This window comes from Schistocerca americana, chromosome X (assembly GCF_021461395.2).
Source record: "Schistocerca americana isolate TAMUIC-IGC-003095 chromosome X, iqSchAmer2.1, whole genome shotgun sequence".
Lineage (NCBI taxonomy): Eukaryota > Metazoa > Arthropoda > Insecta > Orthoptera > Acrididae > Schistocerca > Schistocerca americana.
In genome coordinates, this window is record NC_060130.1 from 919352544 (window position 1) to 919375981 (window position 23438).

General features: G+C 37.3%; 1 protein-coding gene across 3 annotated transcripts in view; it reads left to right on the forward strand.

The window, feature by feature from the left end:
• LOC124555077 (talin-1) overlaps positions 1-23438 on the forward strand; it is a 280294-nt gene that overhangs the window by 216541 nt on the left and 40315 nt on the right. For 2 of the 3 annotated variants that reach the window (XM_047128867.1, XM_047128868.1), the window contains exons 32-41: positions 349-519; positions 903-1160; positions 1429-1698; positions 6622-6850; positions 8720-8844; positions 9029-9154; positions 14227-14343; positions 14576-14761; positions 16387-16609; positions 22760-22884. In XM_047128867.1, the coding sequence (XP_046984823.1) occupies positions 349-519; positions 903-1160; positions 1429-1698; positions 6622-6850; positions 8720-8844; positions 9029-9154; positions 14227-14343; positions 14576-14761; positions 16387-16609; positions 22760-22884 (1830 nt within the window). Of the gene's footprint in view, positions 1-348; positions 520-902; positions 1161-1428; positions 1699-6621; positions 6851-8719; positions 8845-9028; positions 9155-11531; positions 13569-14226; positions 14344-14575; positions 14762-16386; positions 16610-22759; positions 22885-23438 lie in introns of those variants that run through there. The other variant, XM_047128869.1, reaches the window with a different exon arrangement.

The window sequence follows — 23438 nt, forward strand, 5'->3', positions numbered from 1 at the left end:
GACATGTATACTGACATATAGTTGTATTTATGATATTCTGTATGTTAGTGTTACCATCTGTTACAGTAGTGTGGTAAGATTTAGCAGAACGATTTTCCATGTGATAGGCAGAGCATTACTCTATATTTATCACAGTCTTTCCGTGTCACATAATCAAATACAGATATTTTTATAATAGTAAAATATGCTATTATTCGTGCATAGTTACTAACAAGGGACAAGATAGTGTGCCTGTAATATCAGAATTATTATAGAAATGATTTCAGTGTTATTTTTTGTTGAAAATTCTCTTTGTATTTGTTATAGACCATTGAAAAGTATGAAATATTTTTGTAATCAATTTTCTAGGTGAATCAAATGGTGCTCTATTTTGATCCCTTGGTAACTGGAGCAGTTGGAGCAGCATCCAACATGGTGCACTCAAAGCAGCAGATGGTACTCCTGGATCAGACAAAGACTGTAGCAGAGAGTGCTTTACAGTTAGTTTATGCAACAAAGGAAGGTGGTGGTAATCCAAAGGTATGCTGATTTAATGTTTGGATTATGTTAAAAAAAAAAAAATATGCATGTGTAGTAACTGATATAGCGTGTCAGCTATTATGTTAAAAACACATTTGGTAGTTATATATCTATAATGATGCTACTTCATTTGTTTACTTTGACTTTAAAAATAATCAGTATTCACAACCTTTCCTTTAATAGTATATGCTTATAAAACAAGAATCACTCTCTCCCATTAGCACCTTGTTACCACTGACCTTCTATCCCACCTATTTCTCAAACTCCTTTTTATGACTGTGCTCTCAGGTGCTATTCCTCCTCCTTCCCCTCTTCTTCCATTTCTTAATAATTAGCGTGTCGTCTTAGGTTTCTTTTCATTTTCTTCACTTTGTATTCTACAGGCAGTGAATATTCATTCAGACATTGATGAGACCGCTGATGCCTTGCGCGATGCTCTTCAAGACCTAAGCCGTACATTGGAGCAACTGTCGACTCAGGCAGGAGTTGTAACAGGCATTGTTGACACGATAACACGTGCCATGTCGCGCATCTCGGATACACGAGCTAGTGTCGGAGTTGATGAGGAGCATGGTTTTGTCGAGTACCAGACACGTATGGTTCGTGCAGCCAAAGAAATAGCACGTGTGTCACAAGACATGGTTTGTATTGAATTCTGCAGCTTTCAGCATTTATATATTTATTTATTTTGCATGCATTAATCTTTTAATGCATGCAGCAGTGTTTTTTAAATTGTCTTGATAGTTAGTAACTATAAAAGTAATTGCTGTCTTGAATGGACATAATTGTCTTTGTGTTGTTTATGTGAAAATCATTTCGAAGATTTCTACAGTGGAAATAGCAGTTTTACATTTTGATCAGCATTGTCTGCAGAGAATAATCTTTCAATGTTCCATAAATGTGTTTCAGGTGGCTAAGTCAGGCACTGAGCCAAGTCATCTAGGAGCACTAGGTGCCGAGTTGGCACGTTGGTATGCTCAGTTGGCACAGGATTCTATAGGTGCGGCTGCTGCTACGAGTAATGCTGAAGTATCTGCTCGTATCAGAGGTGGTGTACAAGAGCTTGGCCGTGCATGTCAGACCCTAGTACAGGCTGGTGGCAGTTGTCAGTTGGCTGGTCCCCATGATACGTATGCACAGAGGGATGTTGCAGATGGAGCAAGGCTTGTTTCCGAAAAGGTGAGTTGCTCCTAACTGCACTTACAGTAGGAATTTTTTTCCATTTGAGTCATTAATATCTCTTTCATTGTGCAGTTGTCTGCAAATCTTAGTGTGTGTATAGACCGTTCTATGTCTTCCCATATAATTTTTGTCCTCAGCAGCTCCCTCTGGGATCACAAAAGTTATTTCATGTTGTCTTAATACAGATCATCCTGTTCCCTTGTGTAGTCAGTGTTTACCACATATTACGTTCTTGCCAATTCTGTTGAGAACTTACTCCTCCCTTTTTTCATCAGTCCACTTCTTTTTCAGCATCCTCCTGTAACATCACATCTGAAACACTTCAGTTCTCTTCCTTTCTAGTTTTTCCATAGTCCATGATGCATTTCTATATAATGCTGTCTCCAGATATTTTTCCTCAAATTAAAGCTTATGTATGGTACTAGTAGACTTCTTTTCCTGTGTTAACTTGCTTCTTATGTCCTCCTCACTTTGTACATCATTCGTTATTTTGCTTCTGAGATAGGAGAATTCCTTCACTTTATCTACTACATGGTCCCAAATTTTTATTTTATCACCAATATCAATTTTAGTAATTACCATTACTTTCATTTTCCTTTAATTTACTCTTGGACAATATTCTCTTCTCATTAGACTGCTCATTCTATTCAGCAGGTCCTTTAATCTTACTCGTCCACCCTGTGGATAGTAATGTCATCAGCAAATCTTATCAGTGATATACTTCACCCTGAGGTCTTATTGTTTGTTTAATGTAAAAATTGAACAGTAGGGGAGGAAGACTACATCCTTACCTTACACCCTTTGTAATTTGACCACTTCTCTCTTAGTATTTCATTTTTATTGTTCCCTGTTGGTTCGTGTATGTGTTATGTATTACCCATATTTCCTTACATCTTATATGAGTTTTGCTCAGAAAATAACCAAAATTTAGTTTTGTAAACTTTATTGTTAATTTCACAGATTATTGGTCATTGTCCCCATCGGAGTACTCCACTACCCCCTTTACAAGCTTTTGTCAGCAGTGTTTCAATTTTGCGCAGCAGTCCTTCCTTTGAATGCCCTTAATGTTCTGTGATGAATTTGCTTTGTCATCAGTACTCTGAGAATTGTGCTTCAGCACTGACTTTAATGTTGAAAATAAGAAGAAAATGCAAGGAGCCAGGCGGGTGAGTAAGGTGGCTGTGGGAGAACAATCATCTGATTTTTGACACGAAACTGAGGACCTGACAAAGCTGAGTGTGTAGGCACATTGTCGGGGTGCAAGACTCATGAGTTGTCTTGCCACATCTCTGAACTCTTTCTACAGATTTTTTTTTTGTGTAACTATTGCACAATGGTCAATCAGCAATTTGTGTCCACCAAAGTGTTGATTTTTTTTTTTTTTTTAATGTGTATTTTGTCATTTGAAGTGGAAGCCCTTCCTCGTTGAGGATCACCTTCAGTTGAGTGACGAGCACTTATAAATTGTGAAAACAATGTGAACAGCCCAGAGCATCATCTCCAAGAGCTAGTTCCGAATGTTGAAATGCTTTTTGAAAAGTCTTCCCCAGTTACACATTCATGAAAACTAAACAATATACCAACACTCTAAACACATTGTTACAAAGGAGTTAGTGTGCAAGGAAGTGCTGCCAACTGCATATCGCTAAATACCTCCATCAGTATGTAATTCAAAATGGTTGGTTACTTTCTGAACAGACCTTGTATGTATATTTCTGAGACTTTCAAACATCATGCGACATTTTACTTTGTTGAATGAAATCTGTCGGTGAATAAATCAACTGACGTTGTCATTCTCTATCTAAAGATGTGTCTCCATGCAGGAGCAATGCCAGAGCTGCCTCTCTGGTGCCTTTGCGTTTCCTAAGGTCAAAGGAATTGTCATCTAACAGACTTTCACTTCCATTCCTCTACACTGAGATGATGAAGGTCATGGGATAGTAATGTGCACATACATTGATGATGGTAGTATTACATGCACATGGTATAAAAGGGCAGTGCATTGTCAGATCTGTCATTTGTACTCTGGTGATTCACATGAAAAGGTTTTTGACATGATTATGGCCACATGACAGGAATTAATGAACTTTAAACTCCGAATAATAGCAGGAGCTAGGCCCAGGGGACATTTCATGTCAGCACAGTGGCCAATGGCCTTCACTTAGTGACCTATAGCAGTGGCATTTGTGTAGAGTTGTCAGTGTTAACAGAAATAACTGCAAAAATCAATTTGGGATGTATGACAAACACATCCATTAGGGCACTGCATCAACATTTGGCTTTAATGAGCTATGGCAGCAGATGACTCACAGGAGAGCGTTTGTGAACAGCATGAACATCGCCTGCAGTGCTTCTCTGGGCTTTTGACTATATCAGTTGGACCCTAGATGTCTAGAAAACTATGGCCTGGTGAGATGAGTCCCAGTTTCAGTTGGTAAGAGCTGATGGTAGGTTTCGAAGGTGGCACTTACCCCACAAAGCCTTGGACTCAAGTTGTCATCTAGGCACTATGCAAGCTGATGACGGCTCCATAATGGTGTGGGCTGTATTTACATGGAATGGACTGGGCCCTCGGGTCCATCTGAACTGATCATTGACTGGAAATGGTTATTTTTGGCTACTTTGAAACCATTTGCAGCCATTCATGGACTTAATGATCCCAGACAATGATGGAATTTTTATAGATGACAATGCGCCAAATCACTGGGCCACAACTGTTCACGATTGGTTTGAAGAATATTCTGGACAATTTGAGCAACTGATTTGGCCACCCAGATCACCCAACATGAATCCCATTGAAATTTATGAGAGAAAATCAAGAGGTCAGTTTGTGTACAAATTCCTGCACTGGCAACACTTTCTCAATTAAGGGAGGTTGTAGAGGCAGCAGGATCCCCAATATTTCTGCAGGCAAATTCAAATGACTTGCTGAGTCCATGCCACATCGAGGTGCTGCATTACGCCATTGCCTGTCGTAATGGAGCACCTCGATGTGGTCCAACACAATATTAGGAGATATCTCATGACTTTTGTCCTCTGTGTATATATTATTCTAGTCAGTAATTTTGATGTACTAGCTGTTAAGCTGACAGTGAAATAGTTATCACATTTTCAGGACTGTGTGGAAGATTTTCTTCCACAAGTCTGATGGTATAAATTCAACCTTCAATGCACACATTCTGCTACTCCACTCTCTTCTTTGTCTTTACAAGTGGAATTATCTACTTTTGGTCTCTTAAGCAGATATAAAAATAATGTGATTTTGATCTTTGTGAATCTTTGCAGTGTGTACAAATGATATGCATTGTTAAAATGTTAGTAGAAACATTTTGAGGGCTGAAATACATACTCTCTTCTACAAAGCTGTTGTGATTTCTTCTCTGATCCTCATCCAGTCAAAAATAACATTCCATCTCTTAGTGACCTGGATGTCAACAGGACATTGTTCTCTATCATTTCCTCTTATTACCTTCCTGATTTGTAGAGAGTATTTGTAGCTAGATGTCTTACCTGCAACTATTTGAAAATTAAGCTTCATGGCAGATTAAAACTGTATGCCGGACCCAGACTCACACTCGGACCTTTGTCTTTCGCAAGCAAGTGCTCAATTGCCTGAGCTACTCAAGTATGACTCATGACCTGTCCTCACAGCTTTACTTCAACCAGCACCTCATCTCCTTCCATCCAAACTTCACAGAATCTTTGTTGCAAAACTTGTAAGACTGGCTCTCTGTGTCTCTGCAATATCCTTTCTTCCAGGAGTGCTAGTCTTGCAGCTTTCACAGGATATTTTCTGTGAAGTCTGGATGGTAGGACACGAGCTACTGGTGGAAGTAAAGCTGTGAGGATGGGTCATAAGTCATACTTGGGTAGTTCAGACGGTAGAGCACTTGCCCACAAAAGGTTAAGGTTCTGAATTCGTGTCACAGTCAGGCACATAGGTGCATCTGCCAGGAATTTTCATAACAGTGTACACTCCACTGCAGAGTGAAAACCTTATTCTGGCAACTGTAAATTACTGGATGTAATGTCAATAAGTATTGTTTATTTCTTCATTTGTGATCTTTGAAAATGTGTACTGCAATTGACGTGGTGGTGTGTTTTCTATGCTAGTTTTGAAACTTTTCTTTTGGAACGTAATTTTGTCTGAAAGTATTGTGTATACGCACTTGCAGTTTCTGCTATGCCAAACATTTGTAAAAAGAAACTTATTGAAGAAATGTTGAGTGCTGTACAAGGAATTTCTCAGTGAAGGCAGTTTACCTTCCTCTTTTTAGCTTGTTGTCCAAAGATGAGGCATTATTTTGAATGTGCTCCAAACTTTTCATATGATTTCTGGGGATGGGTTCCATCTGTTACTACAGTTAAATGCAATGGAAATTAGGTTATAAAAGTCAGTGTGCAACCATCATCAGATCTAAAAATGATAAGCTATAAACAACAAAATATAAATAGATTTACAGAACAAGACAAAAGGCTTATTTAGTGTGTAAATAAAGTGAACAAGTAACCTAAATGTTACAGCAGTGCCCATAGGCACTTAGTCAATGCATGTACATCATTGTAATTTTTACTTTATCATTAATATGCACTCTGTGCTGTTGTTCTTCTACTTGTAATTATTAGATAAGTTGTTCTCACTATTCACACATTTAAGAAGTCCACCTTCTTGTTTGTTTTTGTTTATATTTTCACAGTTTTAAATCTGTTGATGGCTTTTAATAAAGTAAAATGGGACCAAGACACTGACTTTCATAATCTAATCCACTACAAAGGCCACAGGTCTCATCTGCTAGTCCAGATAGCTTCATTTCATATAATGAAAATTGTAGACCAGTGAAAAGCAGACAGTTCTTGGAGGGAGAAATTGCTAATGAGAACCATGAAAATTGTACGTATTATTACTTGCGTGTGTTACAGGTGTCTGCTGTTCTGGCAGCACTTCAGGCTGGTTCTCGAGGCACCCAGGCTTGTATCAATGCTGCCAGCACAGTTTCTGGGATCATTGGTGATCTTGATACAACTATTATGTTTGCCACTGCTGGTACATTGCATGCTGACAATGAAGATGAATCATTCTCTGACCACCGTGAGAACATACTCAAGACCGCAAAAGCTCTGGTTGAAGACACAAAAACACTTGTTGCAGGTTGGTTATTGAGTGACATTCTCTAACATGTTATAACTTGCTGTTTTTTTGTGAACTTTGAAAATGCTATCATATCAAGCATTGCTGATGAATTGTGAGATTTAAATAAATAAGTAAATAGATTCAGAGTGTAAAAATTTAATGGATGATATGAGCAGAGTATGAAGTCAAGCATGTGTGTTTTGTGTGAAAACCCCCCCCCCCCCCCCCCAAACAAACACACACACACACACACACACACACACACACACACACACACAGATATACAAGTACTATGTCTGCCACAAACCATTTAACTAAAAACAAATATTTCAAGTTACAAGTGTCACCTTCTCTGAAATATGTAAGTACCAACAAGTCAGGGCACTTTTACAGAGGAATTATAATATGCATTTGTTATACCCTTTATCACAATGTTAATAATTACTAAGTTATCTTAATGTTGACATAATTTTCTAGAATTTTCGAGAAAGTTATGTATGTGTACTCTGAAATAGTTTCTCATCTTGCAAACAATAATGATGTTAGCAAATCACAGTTTTAATTTCAGATGGGTTTTGCAATTAGTAATGCCAAATGTACATTCACGCATCAGCTTTTACAAGGATGAAATTGTAAAACAGCAACAAGTGATATTTTCTGTGACCTATCCAAAGCATTCAGCTGTGTAAATAACCACACTTTGATACAAAACTTGACTTTTATGACCTTAATGGTGTAGCTAATAGGTCGCTTGTGTCATTCTTAATAATAATAATAATAATAATAATAATAATGCAGACACTTGTTCTCCAAAATGCATCAGTAGTAGGAGGGTACTTTTTCCAAATTTTTTCAAGGGGTTGGGGGAATGATTGATTGGAGTTCTACAAGTTTGAATGTTGGGTTTTCCGTTGTTTCTCATGATGATGCTAATGATTTTCCACTTAATGCACATTGAGAATTAGTTATTTTTTTCATATGCAAAGAATAATTACAGTATATTCAATACCAATAAACATAGAGCAACTGAGGACATTTTAAATAATATGTTTAGAAATATTATTCATTTGTTGGGTTCATGTACTGTGGTATACTAAATAATTAAGAGTATCTAGTTCCCCCATCCCATGCTCCTTAGTTTATCTAACAGTATGGTGGTACTGACACAATTATAGTGTCTGCAACTGGAGTTTGTTGAGCGTACCCATAATGCTGTCACACTGACTAAATGATCATGTGAAGAAGTGTACCACTCTTTGTTGTATCTTGTCTAGGTCCCATGTTAATCCTTCCTGGTAAGGGTCCTAGGCTGATGAGCAGTAGTCAAGAATTGGTCGGACAAGTGTTTTGTAAGCCACTTTTTTCATGGATGAATAATGTTTCCTGAAGATTCTTCCAGTGACTCTCAGCTGTACATTTGCTTTTCCCATAATTTGTTTTATATGGTCCTTCTGCTGTAGTTGCTCTGGATGATTATGCCTAGGTATTTTATGGTAGTTAATTTTTCCAGTGATTTGTTGCCAATATTATAATCATACAGTAGCAAATTTCTTCCCTCATTTATGTGCAAATACATTATTCATTTATATTCTGGGCCAACTGCCAGACATAGCCTTTCAGAAATTGAATAACAGTAAAGTGAGAAGGGAAAGGATGATTACTAGTCATATTGAGTTGGCAACAAAGGGGATAGTTTGTAAATATCAGGAAAGTACACACATCTACACATGTTTTTGAACATTTTTAATATTTTTAGCTGTGTTACATTGTGTGTCCTAGCTCAGGTCTACCAGGACGGCAAGTCATTGATGTCTCTTTAACGTTTAAATGGATACAAATTGATCAGTTACACATTTTAAGTAATACGTAGTTACTCTGTCATTTTAGGTGCAGCATCCTCTCAAGAGCAGTTAGCTGTTGCTGCTCAGAATGCTGTTGCAACAATTGTACAGCTGTCAGAAGTTGTGAAACTCGGTGCAGCCTCTCTTGGATCCAATAACCCAGAAGCTCAGGTGAAAAGATTATTTTAAAGTTTGTAGCAATATTTAACTGAAAAATCACAGTAGATCACTTACATATGCAAGTTTGTGGTAGTTTTCAGAGAGCTACTACTTCAGATAAAATTTTTAGAAAGAATATTTTACATTTAGTGGTGCACATCATGTTTACTATTTGTAATCCCACCTTTTTCTGTAGGTAATGCTAATTAATGCTGTAAAAGATGTTGCATCAGCTCTTGGCGATCTGATACAGGCTACAAAGGCTGCATCAGGGAAGAGCATCAATGATCCATCCATGAATCACCTGAAGGAATCAGCCAAGGTATGTTATTGATAACTAGCTACTCTCTCATGAAACTGAGAAAGGGGAAACCGTATTATTAAGCTGTTCAGATATGCTGTTGTCTGTGTTATGTTTCATGAGAATATACATCAGTAAAAATTGTAAGAACTGTTTAATGTGTAGCTAATCTAATACAGAACTTTTACATCTTCAAAGAATGCCCTTTTCTTTTTCTTTTTTTTTTTTTTAATACTGACAGCAGTGAAGTTCCATCATTTCTAAGCAGCCAGATGCAGAATGCCTCTACGACTCTACCATAACCATACTCTCTCTCTCTCTCTCTCTCTCTCTCTCTCTCTCTCTCTCTCTCTGTGTGTGTGTGTGTGTGTGTGTGTGTGTGTGTGTGTGTGTGTGTGTGTGTGAGAGATAGTATTTAGAAGTTAATTTTCCGGTATAGTTACAAAGAGCACTTTTTTGTAGAAATGCCCAAATAGAAATTCAGAATTAAATCCAGTAAAAATGTGTGTTATTTATACTGTGTGTTTGTTCTGTTCATAAGAAAACAAAAATTGTAAATCATGAAAAACATAAATATGAAGAGAGGTTGGAGGAATGCTGCCCCCATGAAAGAAAGTGGGGTAATGGTCTTCGTAATGAATACACATTGATGTAAACTGAGAATCTTAGTGTTTCAGACCTGTGAATTCCTTCTTCTGTAGACAGCAGTGTAGTGTCGGCAGACTTGCCAACACTACGCACACTAATTGAAAGAGGCGGCCAAGATGCACGCGCTAACTCACGCAGGCGGGCGTTAAGTCTGAAACAGGATACGTAATGAATGCTATAAAGAAAAGTACGTAGCTGCTGGAATACTTAACTTTAATCCATCATTTTTATACAGCGTTCTTGATGATACAAGTGAGACTCTGTAGATACATGCAATGTAATGCTAATGGCGCCTTGCTAGGTCGTAGCCATTGACTTAGCTGAAGGCTATTCTAACTATCTGCTCTGCAAATAAGCGAGGCTTCGTCAGTGTGCATCGCTAGCTAAGTCGTCCGTACAACTGGGGCGAGTGCTAGTCCGTCTCTCGAGCGTACAACTGGGGCGAGTGCTAGTCCGTCTCTCGAGAGCTGCCGTGTGGTGGCGCTCGGTCTGCGATCACTGACAGTGGCGACACGCGGGTCCGACATGTACTAATGGACCGCGGCCGATTTAAAGCTACCACCTAGCAAGTGTGGTGGCTGGCGGTGACACCACAAGCAGGAATAGAATGAGGGGTTTAATACAAGGAAATGGTGCAAACACATACCATAGTAGACACCAAAGGTGAAGGGAGCCATACAACACATTAAGAGGCATATAATATTAATGCAAGAAATGTGGTAATGATATTGTATTGTCATTTTGTACTGAGTAACAGTGAGAAATCGTATGGTATGAACTGTGAAATAAATGAAGTTATAATCTTTGAAACTTACTATTTTTACAGAACTACCCTATATTAGAATATAGGTTTCTGAAGGACAGTAAATTAAGAATTTGTACATTTTCTTTCCTGAAGTGACTGATAGGAAAACTTTAATAATTTGATAAAATCATCACATGTTTGAATTGTAGTCATTTTATTTTGGGAGTTAGTCTAAATATCACTGTCTGTTCTTCTGGCACAGAATGACTGACTTACAACATTGTCAATTATAGATTTATGCCCTCAGTCGAAAATTAAGGCTTTGAATTTTTTGTTCTTCTTTATAAATTATTGATTTGTGCTTTAGGTAGAGAGTCTGCCTCAATGTTATTTTGGTAAATGTTCACCTAAACTGCACTCTGTGATTTTTCTGTTTCCAAACAACAGAATTACAGTCAGCTTTACTCTGAGTGTTCAGGGATTGTATTTTACTGTAGTATGAGCAGCACAGATGTTCACCATAGACATGATTTGTAAATGGTCTGTGGCAACTTGTCCAATGTGACCTATTGTGCTTTTGTCAGATCTTTTCTAATTGCTGCCAATTCATCTATGAGGAAGAACTTGCAACTATGTGTTTTTGTCAAAAGACTGTCCTTTGCTCTGTGTGTAAATAGTTAGCTGATTATGTTTCTGCTAGCTAAAAGTTATCACAAAATATATCTTTGTTTCCCTAAATTCATATTTACTTGTGTTCATATACCAAATGCTATATCAGGAACATCACAAGTAGATGGAGCACTTGCATTCTGTCACCCGTTTGAAGCAATTGTGTGCAAATTAATTGGCATTACAGTACTTGAATGTCACCATATTTTTTTCTCTCAACCTTTTGCAATTCTCAGTAGTACAGACGTTAGTGTGGACACCTTTTGTGCAAAAAAAAAAAAAAAGAAAAAAGAAAAAAAAAGAGGATGCATATTTTATGTTTTGTTGATCCGGCAGGTGGATTCGGACACGGATTGGCTCGTGTCTGATCAAGAAGAGGAACTAATCCGCCTGCTTAGCGTCGAGAATCTGCATCAGTCAGAGACCCCCACCACTGATTTAGTACAATTAGTAGCTGCTTAAAAACTTTTGGTTGCAGAGATTTTCTTGGAGACCAGAATCACATTGTGACTTAAATGTTCATTTTGATATTTCAAATATATTTATTTTTTCTTATTTAAACTTGATTTAAATAGCAGCCACATCTCATAAATGTCATATTAGAAAATCAAAATAAACACAGTTACCAGTTTCAGAACATTTTTATTAGAAAATATATCAGAGTTGTCTGCTAAAATGCCATAAATGATCTGTTGCCTTTTGGGAAAGTGTGACACTATTCAGTGTGCGGCTGTAGATGAAAAAAATGTATTTTTACTATTGTTGACATGATTGGTTATGCAGTCTATTGTGTACTCTTTTCCCCATTTTTATTTTTTCATGGTTGGTTTTGATACACATCCCGCTTCTTAAGAAAGAACTTAGTTCATGTGTAACATTTTTAAGAGATATGAGATTAAAATTTTGTTAATTTTGCTGATAACAGTTATTTGTTACAATAAATATATTGTTCACCTCCATGGTAAAATATCTGACAAATGGTGTCAATTTCTTAATTATGTTTGTAAGACAGATACTTTATGAACGAAGGTAAACAATAACCTGCAGCATCTCTACCCAATGTTGACTGATAAAACTAGATGATGTGTTTGCAGTTTAATGAATTGTGAATTACTGTGACAGTTCGTCAGTCACTGAATGTAATTTTTTGTCAATTTAAGAATGTGACCATCCAAAGCCACAGAACATATGTGCTAAAACTTGTGCTTCTGTGAACCACATAGTACTGCAGCAGAGATGAACAATGTTACACTCTGACTTGTCGGGGATCTCTTGGAGTAGTGTATTAAAACCAACTTTGAAAACTGACACTCTCATCTGAAGTGGTACATGTGCCTGTTGTCAAGTATTAGGGCAATGAGAATGGTTCATAGTGTAATTTTTTCCTCTCTCATAGTAGCTGAAAGTACAAAATTCAAACCTTACCTGCACATGTATCTAGGAGCAAGTAGACTATTGCAGATTGAAGCCCAAGCAATTTTATTACCAAGAAAAAAGAAAAAAAGGATGAAATATAAACAGATAGGCCTCATGTGTACTCTTGGGGCTAAATTTATGTTAGTAATAGGTTAATGTGAACTGTCACACAGTGATATATGCTTCAGTTTTCTGTGGAGTAAATTATCTCCTACAAAAATGTCAGACCATTTATGTATGAAATTTATTTATCTTGATTGTTATTTTGCTATTTCAAGTGATATATCCCCTATGTTGGAAATGTATATTTTATATAAATGAAATCACTGTGGAAATTGTACATGCCCCACTGCTGTATCATTAGTTTGACCATTACCTGATATGCATGGCACAAGATTTAGTGTGATTGCATATACTTAAGTGAGAAAATTAAAGGAACTTAAAATATTTTGTAGACCACTAGAGTTGCTGTCATGTCACCTTTCACTGCTAAACATTATATAAAATTAATCTACCTGGTGTGCCAAAATGATTAAAGCCTTGTGCTTGCTTGTTCGGTTTTTCTTTTAGTTTGATTTATATATTAAAATCAAGTGCTCAGTAACAAAATTAATGTGCATGGTATTGAGTTTTACATGGTGTTTTAATGAAAAAATAGTTTGCAGGAACGGGCTTTTTGTCCAGTTAAACAGTTTTGTTGACGAGATGACATATGTAATCATTATCTTTTGTTTGTTTGTTTGTTTTAATTTGGTGAAAGGCATTTATGTGACATCAATCTCTCTGTGGGGATGACATTACTCATTTTGTTAGAGGAAAATGATACACAATACCAAACATTAAATAACAGTTAGTACTTGTGCTGACTTTTGTACATAGCAGCAAATTTGTAAAAGTAGGTGATTTGTGAGTGATTGTAATTGTCAGAATTCTATTAAAATTCTATTATATCTTGAATTTTGTACTGTTGTGCACTATTCACAATGTACTGCCTTCAATTAATGTTATGTTGTTGCTTGCAATCAACAGGAGATATATTCCATATTGTGATATATGGATCAGTCAGAATATATAGACTTTCTCAATTCGCAATTCCAAAACTGTTGTTTGTTTATTTTTTTCTAGAAGTACTTGATAAATTTGAGGTATATGATGTTTCCTATTGAAGTGTGAAGAGGACAGTGTCACTTGCACAAAGATAATGACTTGTTTGTGGTATTTACAAGCATAAAAAACTGAAATAATGGTATGCAGTGGATGTTTTGTTACACTTAAAAATCAAAATTTTTAATTTTTAAATGGTAGGTAATCAATTTACTTCATTACTGAACATGCAGCATGCCATTGTATTTTTAACGAAATTTGGTGATGTGTTTTGTGTGTTACTCTAGCCTGACGGAGAAGGAATGCATGGCTAACCAAAGACTTTGTGGTATTGTGTATGCTGTAGAATATTAACTGTTAAGTAACATATAATCTGTTGTGTTGATAAGTGTTGCCTGTATTTATTTGTAGGTGTCAGAGTTACTTAACATTCTGTTCTTGTAACCCAAGCTTAGATTTATTCTTGTTTATACGTCTTGGGTGTTAACCTGACTCACTTTTTCTTTTATAGGTGATGGTGACGAATGTGACATCTTTACTAAAGACTGTTAAAGCAGTTGAAGATGAACATACACGAGGCACCCGAGCTTTGGAGTCAACTATACAGGCCATAGCGCAAGAGATAAGAGTATGTCTTGCAATGTAGCGTTCACTCTACAGCATTATGCTTCACATCGTTTTTTATAGTTTGTATAAAGGCTTTGTTTCTTGGCCAAACACCACAGTTGCCTTGTAGCACACAATATATAATATACATTTATAATTACATGAATGTAGTGATGACTCTGCCAACTCAACATTTGTAACTGTTTACTTTCTCATCTGAACTTCATTGTAAGTTATCCTCATTATTTGTACAGGCTCTTAATTCTCCTGACCAGCCAAAGACTTCAGCAACTCCAGAGGATTTAGTCCGTTGTACAAAATCGATTACAGTTGCCACAGCAAAAGCTGTAGCTGCTGGCAATAGCTGCAAGCAGGATGACATCATTGTAGCTGCTAATGTTGGCCGTAAAGCCATTTCAGATATGCTCACAATCTGCAAGGTATGGAAATGCTAATCTGCCCGCCTCTTGCTTGTGTGTGTTCCAGTTACTTTGTTGTTGTTGTTGTTACTACTACTACTACTACTACTACTACTATTACTATTACTATTTTAAATCAATAGTCAGAGAGCCGGCTGATGTGGCGAGCAGTTCCAGGTGCTTTAGTCTGGAACTGTGCTGCTGCTACGGTCGCAGGTTCCAATCCTGCCTTGGGCAGGGATGTGTGTGATGTCCTTAGATTAGTTAGGTTTAAGTAGTTCTAAGTCTAGGGGACTGATGATCTCAGATGTTAAGACCCATAGTGCTTAGAGTCATTTGAACAGTCAGAGAGTTTGATGTTAAAATCTGAGACAGAAATTTTCCTCTAGACTATATGCTTTATTCAACACTATCTGTGGAGGATCAATTTATGTCTATCTTGTAATGGCTCCGGACTTCACTCATAATGTTATGAACCGAAGCACTTTCACATCAGTTAACTGCCAAGGCTGTAACTTACTTTTTGAGTTATGCTAAAATCTCTTTATTTGTCAACAGTATTTTTCAATTTTTATCAGCCAATTAAATCCCACTAGAAGTGGTAGAATCAGTTATCTTTGTTGTAACATTGCACCAGTTGTAACAGAGAATCCAAAAGAAATCTGCAAATGTCACAAAGGATTGAAAATCAGTCCATGTTTCATTACTTTTTCATTCATAATAGTACTCCTGAGATGCGAAACTTTAAAGCTGAAAGCAAGACAGATTACTGTTGAGAAGATTGTTTCTCCCACAAAAGCAGTAGCTTACTAGATACACATGCAACCAACCCATCCTTGAGTATTGAATGCTTATCTGGGGATCCATATTAACTTGAATTTATTAAAGCTAGTTTCAGTGTTCTACCCTGCTAGAAAAGGTTCACACAGCACATGAAATGCTGCTCTTAAATTTTAGAGAACTTTTTTTCATAGAAATTTCTTAAGAATTTATCATAGCTTGCTACATCACACAGAGTCCATAGTGTAAAAATAAAGGTGGTTAAGCACTGTACAAGCAATTGTTTTCCCATGCACCCTCAGTGAGTAGAATTAAAAGACAGTGTAAAGATGCCCTCTGCTGCACACAACACAAGGCGTGTGGCATATAAATATGAATGCAGATGTGTAATGTTAGTGCCTGGTATCTTGACAGACCATGAGGTGGTTCAATGCCTTCTTCACACATTTCCAAGTTTTTAGATTATATCTTTGTACTGATTAAAAATATTACAATCAAAATATGATTGTGTTGTGCAGCCAGACCCTTAACATGCCATATGTTTCCTGGAAACCGGCGTTTTTCTTCTCAAACAGATACTTAAAAAGCTAGGCTGTTTTCAATCTTTAACCCTAACTATCTCATCTCTCACCTGCAAAATGTTCTTTTTGTTCATTAGACTGTGTTAGCTTTTGTGAAATTATTTATAATCAAATTCATGAAGCTTATTTGGTCACATTAATTGTACATCTGTCTAATAAAAATGGGTATACAGACTAGATATTTTGTAGTTTAGTTTTAAACCATTTGTACTTTGTTGTCTAATGATGCAGCTATATTACTATCAGTAGAAATAAGTCACATAATACGTTATTTATTTAATTCAGGCAACAGCAAATGCAGCAGAAACAGCTGAACTCAGGTCGCGCACAATACGTGCTGGACATGATGTGGCAGTGCAGTACCGTGAGTTGCTGCAGACTATTCTACATATTGCCAGTCGACCAGGAGCTGGTGCACAAGAGGCAGCACGCACAGGTCTGCCCCCAATTTCTCGGAGGATAGCTCAGTGTGTGGCTGAATTGGTTGCTGCAGCTGAGTTACTGAAAGGTCAGTTTAGAAAGCAGTATTTCACATGTTTACGAATGGTGGTGGTGGTAAACCAGTTGGAAGGGGGGGGGGGGGGGGGGAGAACTTTGTATTGTGTTGGCTGAGCGGACAATCCTTAAACTATGTTTACTTGTTTCCTTTGTCAACTAACTTATTGCTAATTACTAATTATACAGTCACAGTCATTGCTAACCAATGTGCTGTTTTAAGAAATCCCTCTCATGAAAAGATCTCCATTTTCTGCTGTCTTTGTAGCACATTTTATTTCTGTCCTTTATGTACATAATGTTTTGGTTGATGTTGTTAGTGCCATCTCCTCTGCTTTTCCCTTTATGTACAAGTGTAGAAGAAACTGGAAATGTATGACCTGTGTTTGTAATATGTAGAGACTAAGTTCAGATCCCACTCACTCATTCTTGCAATGACACAATACCCTTTAAAAGAAAAGGGTTAAAATGAAACACTGCACTGTTGTATTCAGTAGTTCATCTCTTACATGTTTTGCAGGCTATAAAATTATCACACCCTCCTATTTCACACAAAATATACTGCATCAGGGAACCATCTAATGTCATGCTGTCACTTAACTGCAATTTTGTATTTCCTGTGAATTTTTTTTCTAACTTTTATTACTAATAAATAGAGTATCATTGTAACTTTTATCACTAATAAATATAGTATCATTGTAACTTTTATCACTAATAAATATAGTATCATTGTAACTTTTATCACTAATAAATATAGTATCATTGTAACTTTTATCACTAATAAATAGGCCATCATTTAGTCCCCTGGCTTCAGTACTTGTTTCATTCATTATTAAAACTGCTGCCTTATCTCCATTCTTGATGGTTTGTTGGCTCTGCTAACTTAGTAAACTGTATATTTCACTCACCTGTAGCACTTCTAGAATTGTCTGCCTTTATTGTTCTTACGTAAGTTGTACTGTGTACAAGAGAAGTGAAAATAAGGTGCTTGATCCATGTAGATCAATTACAATTTATGCTAAAAAATTTGGGTTTCCTATGTGTTTCCACATTTTAACTATTAGTACACAAACCAAGCATAAAAATTCCTACTGTGGATAACAGCAGCAGGAGCAAAATTTTCTTCAAGCAGCTGGACTCCAGTTCTGGGTTATTTTTGTCATTAATTGAAATACCCAAAATTTGGCATATCTTGCTCTTTTGCTGGACGATGACTTGATCAAACATATAAATATCTATTGATGTTCACACACTTGGTCTTGTTTCATTGTTTAGTTTTCTGTAAACAATTCAGTTCAGTTCAATTCAATAACACCAAGTATTGGTAAGCTTTCTGAACTTTCACTCTTAACTTCTCAGTATTATGAGTAACTTTTTCATTAGTTCCATTTAAAAAATTGTGACATGATTGAAGTTTCCAGAAAGAATATTTTGCCCTGCAGCAGAATGTGCCCTCTGTGAAACTTGGTAACACCGAGTGAGGTGGCTCAGTGGCTAGCACACTGGACTTGCATGAGGGGGACAACTGTTTAATCCCGCATCCGGCCATCCTGATTTAGGTTTTCCGTGATTTCCCTAAATCGCTCCAGGCAAATGTCAAGATGGTTCCTTTGAAAGGGCACAGCCGACTTCCTTCCCTAATCCGATGAGACCGATGACCTCACTATCTGGTCTATTCCCCCAAAACAACCCAACCTAAACTTGGTAACAGATTGAAACTGTGTGTTAGACTCGGATTCAAACTCAAAACAATGCCAAAGTTCTGGGTCTGAGTCTCAGTCCAGCACAAAGTTTTAGTCTGCTAGGAACTTTCATGTTTGGAATCCCCCCCCCCCTCTCTCTCTCTCTCTCCCTCCCCCTCCCTCCCTCCCTCCCCCCCTCCCTCCCTCCCTCCCTCCCACCCACCCACCCACCCACCCACCCCTCCTTCCCCTCTTCCCCCCTCTCTCTTCTCTGTCCCTCTCCCCCCTTCTCTCTTCACACACCCTACATAGCCAGGTCTTGAAAAGCCTTTTTTTAGTATAAAACGTACAGATATGAGTTAGTAACTCCTACCCACTACCTGTTACAATAATAGAAATTCTTCCACAGAACAGAAAGAGTTGTCAGGGAGTAACTTTTCAGTTTGTTTCCAAATTTTATTTTGCTGTTTGTTAGACATTTTATACTACTGAATTGCAGCATTATCACCTTTTTAGTGCTAAAGACAACCTTAATGTGGCCTAATGGATGTCATTTTTTTCTTCTGGTATTGTAACTATGCACGTCATTGTTCCTTTTGAACTGCAGTGGGTTATTTACAACAAACGTTATGAGGGAGTAAATATACTGTGAAGCAGTAGTCAGAATGCCTAACTTCTTAAACAGATAGCTGCAAGAAGATTGCAGGTGAGCATCACATGTAATCCTTACAGCACATTTCTGAGTAATGAAAACTTTCTTTCTTAAACATTAGTTACCCCATAACATTATTCCATATGATATTATTGAATGAATGAAAATATGCAACCTATTTCAACTTACAGATTTGTGTCCCTCCAAGACTTGTAATGATTGTAAGGCCAAATGTGGTTGAACTAAGTTGTCTTAGATGTTCCAAAATGTTATTTCAGTTTAAACCCTCATCAGTATGGGCAGCACCTAAGAATTTTGAAGTTTCCACCCTATTTAATATTTCCTTACCACGTGCTGCATTTACCACTGCTAGGAGGTTGGTAACATTGAGTATCCTGTGTTTCTTTTTTTTTCTTTTTTTCTTTTCTTTTCTTTTTTTCTTTTCTTTTTTTTTCTTTTAAAAACATTCACTGAAAACTAGTCAATGATATGTTTAAAAAATTGTTTACCATTTCTTCTGTTCCTTATGTATGTTTGGACTGATTACAATAGTAGTGCCATCTGGAGAGGAAAAAAAAATCCATATGTTGTGTATTAGAGGGAAGGTCATTGTACAGCTTTCTGCATTCTTTTGGTGAGGTATGACATTACCCATTGGTTGGCTGTACTTTCAAGCCCATAAAACTTCATTTTATGTAAGAGAATATTAATTCACACAGTCAAATGCCTTACACAGGTCAAAGAAAATACCAACTGCCACTGTTTTCTTATTTAATGCTTGCGAAATTTGGTGCATGAACATGTAAATGGCATTCTCTGTAGAGTGACTTTTTGGAAATTCGAACTGTGATTTACTGAGGATATTTTTGTTGCCCAGCTGGTATACTATCTGAGAATACATCACATTCTCAAAATTTTGGAAAATGATTTCAGTAGTGAAAGAGGTCAAAAATTTTCTGGAAATCTAAAAATATGGAATCAATTTGACATTCCCTGTCATTAACACTCATTACTTTATGAGTATAAAGAGTTAGTTGTGTTCCACAAGAACGATGTTTTCTGAATCTGTGCTGACTGTGTGTCAATAAATCGTCTTCTTTGAGGTAATTCATAATGTTCAAACTCTGTATATGTGTTAGTGATAAGGGCCAGTGGTCGTTAACCCCTGTATTTGTCATGATACCCCCGATTTGTCCATGATTATCTGTTGCTAAGAGTTCAAGTATGCTTTCACAACCATTTACGCTTCGAATGGGCTCATGAACTAATTGTTGAAAATAATTTTCTGAGAAAGCATTCAGTACAATTTGGGATGACATTTTATGTCTGCTGCCGGCTTTAAACGTATAATTTTTTCAGCATATTGAAGGTAGAGTGAAGTCACCACTGTCTGTAATTGTATGAGTGGGGTACATATTTGAAATGAGACTCAAGTTTTCTTTGAAATATTCAGAAACTATATCTTCTTAGTCAGGGGGGTAAACTACTTCTGACAGCAATAAATACTCCACCACCAACTGTATTTAATCTATCCTTTCTGAGCACTGTTAGGCCATTTGAAAAAATTTCGGCTGAACTTATTTCCGGCTATAGCCTGTTTCCCGTACCTATAACTATTTGAGCTTCAGTGCTTTCTATTAGGGCTTGGAGCTCAGGTTCTTTCTCAACTCAACTCAGCTACGACAATTTACAACTACAATACCGATCGTTTCTACAACTACCTTACTGTGTTTTACCTGCCCCCTTCTAGACGGACACTCTTTCTGTGGTTTCCTGAGACCCTCTAACCTAAAAAACCCCCGCTATCTGTGTAGCCACTTCCTGTTTGTAGTGGACTCCTGACCTATTAAGCAGAACCTGGAAACCCACCACCCTATGGCATAAGTCAAGGAATCTTCAGCCTACATGGTCACAGAACCGCCTGAGCCTCTGATTCAGACCCTCCACTTGGCTCTGCACCAAAGGACCACAGTCAGTTCTGTCGACAATGCTGCAGATGGTGAGCTCCACCTTAATCTCACAAGCAAGACTGACAGTCTTTACCATTTCTCCTAACTTACTCCTGCAGTTTACTGCGCCCTGTACTTTTCATGACATCCAGAAGCACCCTTTGCACATCCGGAATTACCCCCCACCCCCACCCACGGAGTGCACACTGGCTTCCTTCCCCTCCTTGGCAGCCGTGTTCCTAAGAGGGCCCCAGCTTGAACTGCTGTTCGCAGCTTATGGAGATCCCTTCATGTTATTTTGGCGCTGACATGGTTTGCGCGTGTGACATTCAGTTCTGCAGGGCTTTTGCTGCCTTTGTCCTTTTATTTTTCGATACAATCCTCTTCTGTGACTGTTGGTCATGATCACTCAATATTCACTCATCCGCATTGTGACTTAATAGATGATGTTTTTTCAATATCCCTATATGTGCTATAAATCTTTGGTACAGTGCCTCTTGAAATGCCAAACATGCTAGCTGTCTTCATTATGGAAGCACCCAACACACAAGCACCAAAAATTTGCCCATGTTCAAATATACTTAGCTCTGACATTATGCATAACTACAGATTGGATGTTCAAATTACTTCCAGTGAAATTCGTACAGCATGCTGTCTGCACTGAAATTCTTTGCCTCTGGTTGTGGATGGTTCATTTCAGTTACTGCAGTCTTTTTTAGTGATGGTTAGTTCATCTCTTCACCTCAATGCAGGAAGTCAGTGAGCAAAACCAAGTTCACATCAACTTCTGTGGCATCGGGTTTTAATTTGGTATTGCATGAAGAATCACTGTGATGTTCAGGTGTTGATTTGATTTCTGGAAGGAAGTGAGCAATGCACAATTGATTGTCTGTGACAGTCATGTCCAAGATTTTATCAACATCACTACAATATGGCCACAAATGTGAATCATGCTTGCCTGCATTTTGTTTTATATTTTTAAGTATTAGGTTCTCAGACATGCATCTATTACACAACTTGTGTAATAGCAGGTACTTTATAACAGCTTTGTGCAACATGTACCGAGGTATCTGCAGGGAATTACTGCAGAGTTCTGTAATTAAAAATTGATGTTTATTTATAATATGCTGCTCACTGCACTCTTCACCGTGAACTTTTGGTGACCTTCAGAAATTTGCCTACCCTGGCCATGCACCATTTGCTTGCTCATAACATCTGATCCATATATTAGACTGAGTTGATGGTAAAATTTGATCACTGCTACGATCTTTCCTTTGGAACGCTTTCTTACATCAGACTTCAAAGTTGACAAGAAAATAAATCTGAGACTCTAAACAATGCAAAGAGTTTTCAGGAAGTGTCAACTGTCGCATGCATACAACATCCTGAATATATATCATGTGCACTTGACTTTCGTATTACGTACCCTACCACACTTTTGCAGTGTGGAAAACATAATTTCTGGATAATCGTTATTTTTATTGTTATTATTATTATTAATTGTACACGTGTGTGACCTCAAATGGCATAAAGTTATGAAATAAGAACACTAGAAAAAATTTTCTTTTTACTATGAAACTTGAGAAGATCATGCAAAAGACATTAGTGAACTGCAGCAGACATCTGCAGACATAATGAAAATGGGCAAAAAGTACTACAAGTGTGCTGATATTGAAGCAGTAAATGATATTGTTTCTCTGAGGCATGCTATAGTCTGTTTATTACTGTGACTTTAGAAATAATGCAGTCTGTTTCATCAATTGGGAGAATAATCATATAAAATATGAAAACAATTAATTGTACTACTATTTAAAACACACATTATGAGACTACTGTCTTGACATTTCGGATATTGTAAAATAAATATCATATGGTTTCAGGTACGGAGTGGGTGGATCCAGATGATCCAACTGTGATTGCTGAAAATGAACTTCTAGGTGCTGCAGCTTCAATTGATGCTGCTGCCAAAAAACTGGCTAGTCTTAGACCCAGGAAATCTGTTAAGGTGAATTTTCTTTCTACAATTTCTGCTAACATAACTGTCTCATTCACTTGCTGTTTTTCGTGATGGGCCGGAGACTACTTCACCATGAGCCCCACCGCTGTGAGATATGTTTGATATTCTTGGTTGTAATATCAGATTATCACCCAGGAATCAAACATATTATTACAGAGGGGGGTCCAGCAGCATCTTCAGACACATGCACAGAAAACCTTTCTGCTTGGCTGCCAGTCGGTGAAGGAAGGGATTAGCTTCTCCTCTGAAACTTAGTTTAGCGTGGCTGTCATTGCTTCTGTTCTCTCTACTGTACTTTCTCTTAACAAATGCTTTGTGCATCCTGGAAATCTGTGATTACTTATCAATTTGCACACAAGTAATAATCATTTTAATACTGTTTCATCTCATAAATTTCTGAATAGCTTTCAGTGGTTGAAGTGGAAATATGACTTAGGAAACAGGAAATTTCACTGAAGGTGGTTTGTTTTAGCATTTGAGACTCATTTGCTTGATTTCTATTGTAGAAACCTTTTCCCTGCTGTTGCTGAATTCTATGTGAA